Source organism: Helicoverpa armigera, chromosome 20 (assembly GCF_030705265.1).
Source record: "Helicoverpa armigera isolate CAAS_96S chromosome 20, ASM3070526v1, whole genome shotgun sequence".
Taxonomy (NCBI): Eukaryota; Metazoa; Arthropoda; class Insecta; order Lepidoptera; family Noctuidae; genus Helicoverpa; species Helicoverpa armigera.
The window spans coordinates 6,380,142-6,393,175 of NC_087139.1; the positions used below are offsets into that span (position 1 = coordinate 6,380,142).

At 36.2% G+C, this 13,034-nt stretch overlaps 2 protein-coding genes across 2 annotated transcripts; one reads left to right on the top strand and one right to left on the bottom strand.

Moving 5' to 3' along the window:
* Positions 1-234: 234 nt before the first annotated feature.
* LOC110373421 (mediator of RNA polymerase II transcription subunit 6) lies at positions 235-2,233 on the top strand. The gene is made up of 5 exons (XM_021330691.3): positions 235-686; positions 1,024-1,198; positions 1,334-1,439; positions 1,543-1,700; positions 1,853-2,233. The coding sequence occupies exons 1-5, from the start codon at positions 487-489 to the stop codon at positions 2,066-2,068; spliced, it is 855 nt and encodes a 284-aa protein (XP_021186366.2). The 5' UTR covers positions 235-486; the 3' UTR covers positions 2,069-2,233.
* Positions 2,234-2,314: 81 nt separating this feature from the next.
* Positions 2,315-8,570, bottom strand: LOC110373423 (uncharacterized). The gene is made up of 4 exons (XM_049848653.2): positions 8,466-8,570; positions 8,075-8,223; positions 7,878-7,999; positions 2,315-2,771 (listed from the first exon to the last, which is right to left on the bottom strand). Exons 2-4 carry the CDS (start codon positions 8,138-8,140, stop codon positions 2,612-2,614), a joined length of 348 nt encoding a protein of 115 aa, XP_049704610.2. The 5' UTR covers positions 8,141-8,223; positions 8,466-8,570; the 3' UTR covers positions 2,315-2,611.
* Between the last annotated feature and the right edge of the window lie 4,464 nt (positions 8,571-13,034).

The window sequence follows — 13,034 nt, forward strand, 5'->3', positions numbered from 1 at the left end:
AAATATTTTATAGTTTATTTGTTTGGATCGAATAAACTCCGAATTAACTAAAAAGATTTGATTGCAAACGGTTATATATGAAATAAATCATCTTAAAAGAAATAGATACCAGTTGAAGTGTAATATTGCGCAATTTAATCGATCGTCTAGGGAGAGTCTTATATTAGGCATAGACATAAAAAAAAGTTTGTACAAGAGCAAGAAGTGCAAAAAATAGTTTAACTTTATTTTTATTGCTGAGGTTGAATGACAACTTCAAATTGACGTTCCCGATCTGCTGTGGTCGCTTGTGAATGAGATGTTGGGCAAATAAATATTGAATATCTTGCGAGAAGGATAAAGTAGTAGCGGATTGTTTATAATTTAGTGATACCTACCATTTATAACCCACATAAAACGCAACAGAACATTTCGAAACAATTGAAAATTAATTATAAACAGATAATAGTGCAGCACAGCCAAGCAGCATCACAACTGTATATCAAAATGATGCCTGGCAGGATTGGCAATCTACCAATAGCTAACGAAAACCCTTTGGGTCTTTCATGGCACGACTCTGCATGGATACCTTTGCTTAGTCCATCTAATATTATGGACTATTTTTCAGAAAGATCAAATCCATTTTTTGATCGTACTTGCAATAATGAAATTGTAAAGATGCAGCGTCTCAGCATGGATCAACTCCAGTATGTATCTTGCCTTGGTTAAAGTTATTCATTTTAGTTTGTTTCAATAAAATGTAATGACAGCACTGCCGTGTGATGTCCAATGCAATGTAACTGGTATAACTTACCTTATTCACTCAAATGTAGAACTGCTAAAAAGTTAGTATGTTGATGATTATAAAATAATGTAGCATAGAGAACAGCTATGTCCAGCAGTGGACTGCGATAGGCTGATGATGATGATGATGATGATGATGCAGAACAGCATACATCTGCATTTGTAGATTAATTAACCTACATCTTAGATTTTTTGAGACATTTGTTGAACAAAACATTAATTTTGAGTCGTCTGTTACAGAAATATGACAGGACTGGAATACATATTGTTGCATGTGCAAGATCCAATCCTGTATGTTATCCGCAAGCAACATAGACATAGTCCAACACAAGCAATACCTCTGGCTGATTATTACATTATTGCTGGCATTGTCTACCAGGCACCTGACCTCGCTAGTGTTCTCAATTCTAGGCTGGTAAGCTATGTTCATCTTAAACTTCCCTGATCTCGTACACACCAATTGTTTAACTATTGTGTCTGCTTCATGGACAGTGACAGACAGATCAGTTTTAGCAAATATCTTCCATATTGACATTCCTTCATGTTACAGCTGTCTGCTGTCCACCACCTGCAGTGTTCCTTTGAAGAAACAATGTCATACTCAAAATATCACCCTAGTAAAGGTTACTGGTGGGATTTCAAAGCCACTAAACCAGGTACGATTTATTTTTTTTAGTCATAAAAAATATTAAGAGATTCTATCAAGTATCTAAACAATTAAATAAAAATACCTATCAAGTTGCTTTACTATGATTCAAGGTCTAAGTCCATACAACAGTGGTCAGTCCTCATCAAAAGATGTGAGCAGTACACCAAAGGAGGAACCATCCACTTTGTTCCAGCGCCAGAGGGTGGATATGTTGCTCGCTGAGCTAGTCCGCCAGTTCCCTCTGCCTGTCACCCAGGCACCCAGCCAAGTGAGTTGTTTGTTTTAAAAGAGTACTAATAAGTGTAGAGTACTTATATTACAGTGTTATGCTACTCAAGGAGTCTAGTTAAAGAAATGGTGGTAATGCAGTGATGCTGATATAATTAATGCTTTAACCAATATTTATTTTATTTTTTCCAGGCAAATGGTGTAACAGTAAAGACAGAAAATTCTATTGACAAAAATGGTGATAAAGCCACAGATGGCAATGTAAATAACATAACAATCAAACAAGAACCTGCAGATCCAAGCAGCTCAGACATGATAAATGGAGGTTTACAAGGACATACTGAGATCAAAACTGAAATTAAACAAGAAAATATGAAGCCACCTCCAGAAAAAAAGCCTAGAATATGAATTACAATTTTAGACAATTATTATTTAAGTTGTAATGAGTAAAATCATCATCATCATCATCATCAGCCTATCCAGTCCAATGAGTAAAATGATTTCTTAATATTTTAAGAGGTATTTTAGTTTCAAAATAGAACCTATTCTATTCAGATCTTCACCTTGTTACTTTATTTCATGCACTTGAAATTTATAAACATATTTTGAAGAGATAGAAGAGGCTTTGGGGTAGAACAAAGAAAAGATTTAAAATGTGAAAATACAGCAAAACTTTATTAAGTCTAAAAGATTTATTCACCTCAATATCTGTACGTACATTATATTTTAAAATAAACGAAATCTATATTTACAAAAAAAAGATAAAACTCATAAAGGGCATCGAAAAATTGATCCTCATCTCTGTTATGTTTAAATAAAATTATCATCTCAATATTGAGTATGTTCTGCAATTTTTTGCATTACTTAGTTAATGTTGGCTCTACCATTATCAAAATAACTTATGCCCAACTCGCAATATAAACTATTTTATTATAGTTTAAGTAACATGTTTTATGTGTCTGTGGTGTCTTTTATGCCCAAATATTGATTATTCTTCTCCTGTTGGATATTGAACAAATTCCCAATATTTTCTTCAGCCTTTACCATGTTAATACAAATCTGACAGTTAATTTTTCGCTGATCATGCAAATCTGGTTTTGTCTGTTGCATACTGAAATCAAGTACATTTTAAATAAGAATAACATAATATTAGTATAATTTGTATTAGTATAAGTCGTGGTGGCCTAGTGGGCAAAGAACCAACCTCTCGAATATGAGGGCGCGGGTTCAATTCCAGGTCAGGCAAGTACCAATGCAACTTTTCTAAGTTTGTATGTACTTTCTAAGTATATCTTAAACGCAAATGACTGTGTTTCAGATGGCACGTTAAACTGTAGGTCCCGGCTGTCATTGAACATCCTTGGCAGTCGTTACGGGTAGTCAGAAGCCAGTAAGTCTGACACCAGTCTAACCAAGGGGTATTGGGTATTATTGTATGTACAACCTCTTTGATTAGGTATGTACATAGCCGAAAAATTGATAGAAGAGTGTAAAAAAAAAAAATGTAATGTCAGTTGTTGTTGTAAAAAGCTTGTTATGTGTGAATTTTATAAAATTAAATATAAATTGGACTCTCTTGAAGACTTTAAGACTTTTAGTATCCATTTGACGTCGGAGGATTTTTATTCCACAAATTACGCATCTGCATTAGGTTACGGGCCAGCGGAAAATCTTTCCCGCCAATATGGAAAATTTTACTACTAAAATTCAAATTGGTCAGCTCAAAGGCAGTGAAAATTGGGCTACATGGAAGTATAAAGTTTCCGTCATGTTGCGTGGCACAGAAGGCGCCATGGAGGCAGCAGAAGGAAAGCTTCGGAAGCCGATTTTAGGAACAGGCGATGGTGCAGTGATGGCCTATAACTCAGAGTTATTGAAGTATAGGAAGGCAGACAGCAACGCCCTGCTCATACTGACGAGTAACATGACCGAAGAGACGCTGATGAAAGTCATGAGGTTCGAGACAGGACAGCACATGAAGTCTGGGAGGAACTTCATAGATTATTTGATGGACAGTCCGAAGATCGCGCATACACGTTATGCATGCAGTTTTTCAGCTATAAAAATAGTTCGGGGGATGTGTCGACAATGATGTCAAAACTGAAGAACATCTGGAACAATTTGAATGCCGAAATTTTGAAGACTGATCCTAATATGAAGTTACCAGATATGTTTTTGATTTGTAAAATTTTGGATTCCCTCGATGAAAAATTTTTCAACTTCAAATCCAGCTGGATGCTGTTGAACAAACAGGAGAGGACCATCGAAACACTAACAGTACAACTCTGTGGGTACGAGAGGGCACTTGGTAATAATCATAATGAAAAGACTGAAGAAGTGCTCGCCTCTACCTCTAAGCCGCAGCTAAAAGTAAAATCCAGAGACGAGAACTTGAGGTGTAGGTACTGCTCACAAAAGGGACACCGCATAAAGAACTGCAAGCAGTGGATCCAGGATGGCAGACCGAAGAAACCACCTTCACAGTCTACGTTGACGAAGCAGCAAGTGCAGAATATTACGCTAATGATATATACTTGCTCAGAGGATAAAGATGCAGAACATTGGTATGTGGACAATGGTGCCACAACTCACGTAACCAATAGGGAAGATATATTCATAAATTATGAGGACTTTGGGTCGAACCACACCGTAACGACGGCAGACGGCACCGTAGTTCCTGCAAAAGGGAAAGGGTCTGTGGTGGTTGAAACAAATGTTAACGGCAAAATTATGAAGCTTACCCTAAGTGATGTCTGGTACGTGCCAAAACTAACGAAAAATCTGCTATCTATGCTAGCTGCACAGGACAAGCTGCGAAACACTACATTTATTTCCACAACTAAAGAGTGCAGATTGGAACTAAATGGTCAGGTTATTGCAGTAGGTAACAGGGAACATAATGGTGGACTGTATAAGTTACAGATGAAGACAGTTCTACCGAGTAAACCTGTACAAATTAATGCTGTTGATCCATCATGCTTACTCCAGCTATATCATGAGAGGTTTGGTCACCAGAACAAGAAGTACATTAAAGATCTTGTTAAGAGGGAACTGGGGATTAATTAATGAGAGTATATCACTCTCTAGATTTAGAGAGTGATATACAGTGCGAAGGATGCATCTATGGTAAAGCACAGCGACTAAAGTTTGGCAAGAGAGAAAGAGCTAATATGCCTGGAGAGCTGGTACACGCTGATGTATGCGGACCATTCCCGGAAAGCTATGGCAAACATCTCTATTTTGTTCTTTTTAAGGATGATTACTCCGCGTTTCGTCACGTTTTCTTCATTCGCAACAAAAGTGAAGTAAAGGACAAGCTTAGTCAATTCTTAAAAGAAGCTAAAAACGCTGGACATACAGTTAGAACATTATTGAGCGATAATGGTGGAGAGTTCGACAATAAAGCTGTTCGAGATATTCTTCACAAGCAGGGAATAATCCAGCGACTCACGATGCCATACACCCCTGAGCAAAATGGGTGCGCAGAACGAGAAAACAGGACTTTAGTAGAAACCGCTCGATCATACATGCACTCGGGACAGGAGTTTCCACAAGCCTTGTGGGCAGAGCTTATTAATACAGCTGCTTACGTTCTCAATCGTACTGGACCCACTAGGGAAGCAGGGAAAGTACCGTATGAGCTTTGGCATAACAAGAAGCCTAAGATCTCTCACTTGCGTGTAATTGGTAGTGAATGTTACTTCCACATTCCTAAGCAGAAAAGGAAGAAGCTACAGAAGAAAGCTATTAAGGGCAGACTTATTGGATACGATAACGACGATGGGTATCGCATCTGGAATGGAAAAAAGACCGAAAGATCTAGAGATGTCATATTTAGTCCAAGTATCGAATTGAGAATCCCAACTGCATTGCCAAGTCTTCAAGAAGAAATAAATTTACCACAAATTAATGAACCAAGTAGCAGTGAGACAGAGGGAGATTTCGATCTGATAGACACAGAGGGAGTGATCTTATCGGAAGATGTTCCAATGCAGATAAGTTCACCAATAAGAGAGCCAGAAACTCGTGATAATGAGACTAATGAACGTGCTCTAGAGGGAAAGTATGATACAGCTACCAATGACGAGGCTGTATCAGGAGATCACGTTCATGATGCTTCAGAAGCAGATCAAGCAGAAGAGTTCATTGATGCTCAAGAGGAGATAAGGGAACCTGAAGTTCACAGGTATAATTTGAGAGACAGGTCAACCCTTAGACCTCCACAGCGGATGAAGGATTATATCTGCCTCATTGACTCTGATCATTTTCCTGAGTCTTACGAAGAAGCCTTCGGAAGAGAAGACAGAGATGAGTGGCTGAAGGCACTAAACGCAGAAATGAAATCGCTATTGGAAAACAATGTATGGAGTCTATGTGAACTACCGCCCAACAGAAAGGCACTACCATGTAAGTGGATATTTAGAATAAAAAGAAATCCAGATGGTTCTATTGAAAAATATAAGGCGCGGTTAGTTGTAAAAGGCTTTAAACAGAAGAAAGGTTTGGACTATGACCAAACTTTTAGCCCCGTTGCTAGACATGCTACAATTCGAGCACTTTTAAGTGTTAGTGCTCAAGAAAAACTACATATTGTTCAGTTTGATGTAGCCACTGCATTCCTAAATGGACAATTGACGGAGGACATTTTTATGAAGCAACCAGATGGTTATGGTGATGGTTCCAAGAAAGTGTGTCGTCTAAATCGCAGTCTGTATGGCTTAAAACAAGCACCAAGGTGCTGGAACAGCTGTTTTGAGGACATAGTACTAGAGATGGGCTTCAAACAGAGTGATGGTGATTGTAGTCTCTTCACTAAGAAAATTGGACAGAAGAAAATTCTGATCACTCTGTATGTTGATGACGGTTTAGTCGCTGCTACAGACGCAGAGTTGGCGAATGGCTTTCTAGAAGATCTGAAAAGGAAATTAAAGATCACAGTCAAACCAGCTTCATATTATTTAGGCCTTCAAATTAAGACCGCAAGTGACGGTTCTATAACCATCAATCAAGAAGCCTATTTAAAGAAGATATTAGAGCGTTTTGGGGTGGTTGACTGCAATCCAGTCTCTACTCCTATAGAGAAAGAAGGTATTCAGTCAGGGAAAGTGGTCCCTGCAGAAGAACAAAAGAAGTTTCCCTATAGAGAAGCAGTCGGCGCCCTCGCTTATTTGATGGTAGGCACTCGTCCCGATATCGCTTATGCGGTGGCCTCTCGTAAGCTAGAGAATCCTACAAAGGAAGACTGGAACACAATTAAAAGAATATTCCGGTACCTGAAGGGGACAATCTCTCTCGGATTGACATATGGAAGTGAGCCTAAACAGCTAATAGGCTACAGTGATGCTGATCACGGAGGAGACTCTACAACTGGAAGGTCAACTACTGGCGTAGTATGTTTGTACGCTGGTGCTGCTGTGTCTTGGCTTAGTCAACGGCAAGCCACAGTTGCTATATCCACAACAGAAGCGGAGATAGTGGCTGCTAGTGAAGCTGCTAGAGAACTAGTATGGCTGCAAAGAATTTTTGCAGAAATGACAGATCTAGAAGAGATACCTGTCCTTAAAGTGGATAATGAGGCCGCTATAAGACTAGCTCACAACCCAGAATTCCATAAGAGGACAAAGCACATCCGTATTAGACATTTCTTTGTTAGGGAAATGGTGCAAGAAAGTACCCTGACGGTTGTGAAGACTGCGTCAACAGATCAGCTGGCTGATGTCTTTACTAAGGCAGTTCCCAGACCTCGGCTAGTGGATTTACGACATAGGGTTGGGATGCATTAGGAAACGGAATACTTCTCATCAATTAGGGAAAGTATTATTGTATGTACAACCTCTTTGATTAGGTATGTACATAGCCGAAAAATTGATAGAAGTGTGTAAAAAAAAAAATGTAATGTCAGTTGTTGTTGTAAAAAGCTTGTTATGTGTGAATTTTATAAAATTAAATATATAATTGGACTCTCTTGAAGACTTTAAGACTTTTAGTATCCATTTGACGTCGGAGGATTTTTATTCCACAAATTACGCATCTGCATTATTGGGTTGCCCGGGTAACTGGGTTGAGGGGGTCAGATAGGGCAGTCGCTCCTTGTAATGCACTGGTACTCAGCTACATCCGGTTAGACTGGAAGCTGACCCCAACGTAGTTTGGGAAAAAGGCTTGGAGGATGAATATTAGTATAATTTGTCATTAATGAAATGTAAACCTTTGTTACCTTGGGATAGCTTCTTGGAAACCTAATTCAAATCCAAAAGTGAACCCTTGTTTGTATCCAATATTGAAACTGTCTTGGAACTGGGCAGTTTGACCATCTGACACACCATCTGCATAACCATTCTAGAAATTTACACAGAATTCAAAAAACCATACAAATAATAAATAGGTATTAATTGAAAATATGAGTCTTCATACCTTTGTCACAGACTCTAAAGTACGGAGCCTAGTGTTCCTTGATAAATTATCATTATATTCCGACATTTGAATATCTGGAGTAGGTTCTCGTATTTCAGAGATTTATCTGCACTGAATAAGGCGCGTCAATGATTACACTGTGTTCTCACCTAAAACAGTTTTGATGGTTATTATTTTAGAATGCTGTTGTCTTGTTGTGTTTCTTTCTGCTTTAATTTTCAATCAGAATTGATCAGACTATGGGCTAATACGGATGGTATAGATGGGCAATGATAAATAGTTAAACAGATCCTTAATAAAGTCTCATCTTATTTATTTACTTATTTATTTTTATACTTATTTTAAAAGAGGAAACTATTGAACTAATTATAATAATTAATGAATATCCTACCGAATCTTGACCATAACTGTTAGAATAAAAATACATGGAAAAAGCACCAATTATTTCTTATTTCTTACAGACATTTTAGGTTATGTGGAATGTCAACAATTTTTTTTTTTTTTGCCCATAGGGCAGGCTAAAGTCTTTCGACCATACTGCCTAGTCTTTCGTAGGTATTTATTTCTTTCGTAATATTTTTTAAAAATTTTGTCATACGTGTTTAATTCATGTCAAATCAATAATTTTTTGTCAAGTCATTGTCTTCTTTTATTATCCAGGTTTTTTTTCCTAATCCAGCCGTTAAAGGCATAATTTCATGTCAAGTCATATCAATTTTTTTTTTTTTTTTAAAGACAGTGTCAACGTATTTTTTACGTCAAGTTGATGTTATTTAAAGGTTTCACCTTTTTCCCCTATTCATATGCTATTATTTATTTATATACACCATAAATTAGACAAATATAATAGAATATTTTAAAAAACTATATATAAATTATATATACAAAGGTAATGCTAACTTTTATGAACATTTAAATGTCATTAACTGTTTCCAATATGAATCTGTACAAATATATATAAGTTGAAGCATTCATAAGCAACTCCTGTAAGCTAAGCGGGACCATTTCAGGATTTTTGTAAATTTTTAGAAGCTCATCCGACAACACAAGGCGCTGAATGTTGAAAGACGAACACTCAAAAAAGATGTGATGTAGTGTTTGAACCTTTTGCAATTGACAATAATCACAATATGCTGAGCTGACCATTTTGAGACGATGAAGGTGATAATTTAATCTGCAATGACCAAAACGCATACGACAAATAATTGAATAAAATTTCCTATTTAAAAAAATGTTATTTTTACAGAACCAAGGTACAGTATTAACTTGGACATCGAGAGTATTAAACCATGAACCCACATTTTCATTGTGCACACAATTATATGAATGTCTCCCCCACGCTTCACACATGCGTTGCCTTAAGAGACTAACTACATCCGTGTAAGGTATGGAAACACTTTTATCGCTGCTGGGAATTGAATCCTCTAGTTCGACATTTTTTTTGGCAAGATAGTCTGCTTTTTCATTTCCTTTAACGCCAATATGAGATGGTACCCATACAAATTGAACTTCAATATTTGACTCAGTCAATTGTACCCACATTTCCTTAATCAGATGAATAATGTAGTTAGTGTTAGCATGGAATTTATTATTTGCTATATTTTGTAGGACACTCATGCTATCACTTATTATGACCCATTTACTAGACTCTAAATTGGATTTTTTTATATGTTTCAGTGCACTCAAGATTGCAACAGCTTCAGCTGTAAAAATACTGTCATTTTTGTCAATTTTCATGCCTATACCGATATTTGAAGTAGGCTCATAAATAGCAAAAGAAGCCGCTCTATCATTCTTGGAACCATCAGTATATACAAATTTGTGATCTGACCACTCTGACAACATATTATACACATCCTCTTTAGAAGACAATTCTTTTCTCTTCTTTATAATGACAGTTATAGCTGGAAATTTACTACTAAATGAACCTTCATAACAAGGCAGGATATGTTTTGATTGATGAATGTTAATATTTTCAATAAAAGCTTTAAATTTTTTAAGACTTTGTAATATATAAAAAGGTTTTAAAGTAGTATGTGTAGCTAAATGTACAAGATTGTTTAAAAGACTATTACCAGAAACACTATAAAGCTTCAGAAAGAATCTTTCCAATAAGAAATCAAAACGAATAGCTAGAGGTGCAACATTACATTCAATCTGCAAAGCGTTCACAGGAGTACTTCTGAATGCCCCAGTAATAACCCGCAAACATTTGTTTTGCAAAATATTTAAACTATTTACATGTTTTGAATCTGCAGCAAAGCAATAAAAACCATATTCAAAGTGACTACGTACTAAAGATTTATATAACAATAATAATATTTTTGGGTCTGCTCCCCAGTAAGTTCCACTCAAGGATTTTAAAACATTAAAACCTCTATTTGCTTTGGCAACAATATTCCTAATGTAATTACTCCAGGACAAATTGTGTGTAAATATAACTCCCAAAATCTAACTTCAAGAGAGCTGGGTAATGCACAATTATGATACAACACAGCGGGTAAATTATGATTCCGCTTACCGAAAACGACTACTTTGGACTTTAATGGATTGATAGTGAGATCAAGGTAAGAGAAGTAATTGTGCAAATGTGTTAATGCAACATTGACTGTCTCAACTACTTGCGAAATGTTCTTCCCAGATGAATAAACCACAAGATCATCTGCAAACTGTAGATTTTAACTTGAGCCCCTAAAATTAAATTTAATCTATGTATATACAATATAAATATTAAAGGTGACAATATTCCACCTTGACAAACTCCCTTAGCCGATAGTCTAGGACCATAAAGGTGCCTATTAAATTTTACGAATACTTCCCTATTATTAAGGAAATTTGATAGCCAATTAATGATTTTTCCTGAATCCCTATCTGTGATAACTCATCACATAGAATATCTATATTTACACTATTAAATGCACCTGCAACATCAAAGAACACTCCAACCAGATTTTCATTTGCTGTTATGGATTTATAAATATCAAGCTGCAGTTGACAAATGCTTTCACGAGCGGAACGATTCCTACGAAAACCAAATTGATTTGATGGTAAGATACTATTTTTTTCTATATAAAATTCTAAGCGTTGTTTTAACAGTTGTTCAAACAATTTACCAACACAAGAAGTAAGAGCTATGGGACGATAAGAATCAGGACACATTTTAGTTTTATCAGGTTTTAGAATGGGTACTAGGCAATCAACCTTCCAATTATGGGGTATAATATCATTTTCCCATAACAAATTCAAAATTTGTAGAAATAATTTTAAACCTGAAATATTAAGTTTTTTGAAAAGTATATACGGCATTCCGTCAAGACCACATGTGGTATCTCTCCTGGAAGTTATAGCCGCCATCAACTCTTGCAATGTAAAGGGATCAAGCATGTAGCAATTACTAGAATTACAACCAGAAGTGAAAATTTTTTCACTTGATGGGACAAAATCTGGTGTATATTTTTTATATTTCTAAGATATGTGTCAGTAATACATAAACTGTCGATTTCAAAATCATATAGCAATTCATCAACACTACTGGTATATCTCTTCCAATCTACCAATTTGTAATTTGGATAAACAGGCAAATGCTCAACATTAGAAGAATAATGACTGTTGTTAATGTAACTATTATTGCTAATCACTGCTTTTATGATTACAGGGATGTGATAACTGCTACCAAGAGGACAATCATGTACGTTCCATTCACAATTCAGCGCTAAAGATGATGAAACTAATGTCAAATCCAACGCATTAGGACGCCAAGTCAAGGAGCCAACAGTAGTTGGTTGACCATCATTGAGCAGAACCAAATTATTATCATCAATAACCTGTAGAATACTGCGCCCACGCACAGAGTCCGAGCCACAGCCCCAAGATGTGTGATGAGCATTAAAATCACCAGCCAATATGAAAGGTTCAGGAATAGATTTTATTAATAGATCCAATTTTTCCTTTGAGAATTGCGGATTACAATTCAAAGGACTATAAAGACTGACTATACATAACTCTTTGTTATTTACTTTTATTTTAACACAAATATTTTGTAATGAGTTATCACAGAAGGTTTTAATTTGAGTATAATTAATACTTTTATGAATGATTATTGCAACACCATTATGTTTGTTACCAATATCATTTCTTTCAATATTATAATGTTTAATTTTAAAATCGTGTTGCGGTTTTAACCACGTTTCACTAATGATTGCCAGATGAATATTGTGTCTATAAAGAAAGTCAATAAATATATGTTTGTTACTATTTAAGCTTTGTGCATTCCATTGGACAATATTTAATTCCGAAATATCCATTAACAGGCAGAAGAAAATTTATCACATAAAGTTGATTTGAGAGCTTCTTTAATCGACATTGAATTAATGGGTGTTTGTTTATTGCTTAATATTTTCGTAAGTGTTTCCACTAATGTATTTATAAATTTGTCTGATTTCATAAGATTATTTATTTGCGTGTCAATATTGCGTGCCGTTAGAGCTGGGAATGAATTCACATTAAAAAGGTCTGAATAAGTGGCGTTTCGAGATTTTATTTTATTTTCCTCTACCTGCTGTTTTTTAATTGGACAAGCTGAAGATATTGTTATCAACGAAAAAATTTCTTTATTTGCCATATCAACTGGTACTGAAGTGAGTACCCCAGTGACCTCAGTATCACCAGCAGGAATAGACGCTCTGAGCGATAATTGCTCCAGCAGTTTTTTGTTCTTCAGGAACATATTTGCGTTGTTCGGTAAGTCGAAAGTGACGCCAACCTTGTATCTATTAATGCTTCGCAAGTGCATCACCCCAGACACACCATGCTCCCGTATGCCCTTAGATAGAGCCATACGATCTCTGTCAGTAAAAGTCCTGCCTTCGTCAATATGGTTAAGGAAGACAACCAACTCCTCCTTCTTACAGTCCTCCGGATACTTCCGTGCGTAGCCTTTGACTTTGTAAATGGCATATTT

Coding starts and splice junctions, on each gene's coding strand:
- LOC110373423 (XM_049848653.2), bottom strand. CDS start 8,140: ATGTCGGAATATAATGATAATTTATCAAGGAACACTAGGCTCCGTACT. Junction 8,000..8,074: donor CTTTAGAGTCTGTGACAAAG/GTATGAAGACTC, acceptor GTAAATTTCTAG/AATGGTTATGCAGATGGTGT. Junction 2,772..7,877: donor TTCCAAGAAGCTATCCCAAG/GTAACAAAGGTT, acceptor ACTTGATTTCAG/TATGCAACAGACAAAACCAG.
- LOC110373421 (XM_021330691.3), top strand. CDS start 487: ATGATGCCTGGCAGGATTGGCAATCTACCAATAGCTAACGAAAACCCT. Junction 687..1,023: donor CTCAGCATGGATCAACTCCA/GTATGTATCTTG, acceptor CGTCTGTTACAG/AAATATGACAGGACTGGAAT. Junction 1,199..1,333: donor GTGTTCTCAATTCTAGGCTG/GTAAGCTATGTT, acceptor TTCATGTTACAG/CTGTCTGCTGTCCACCACCT.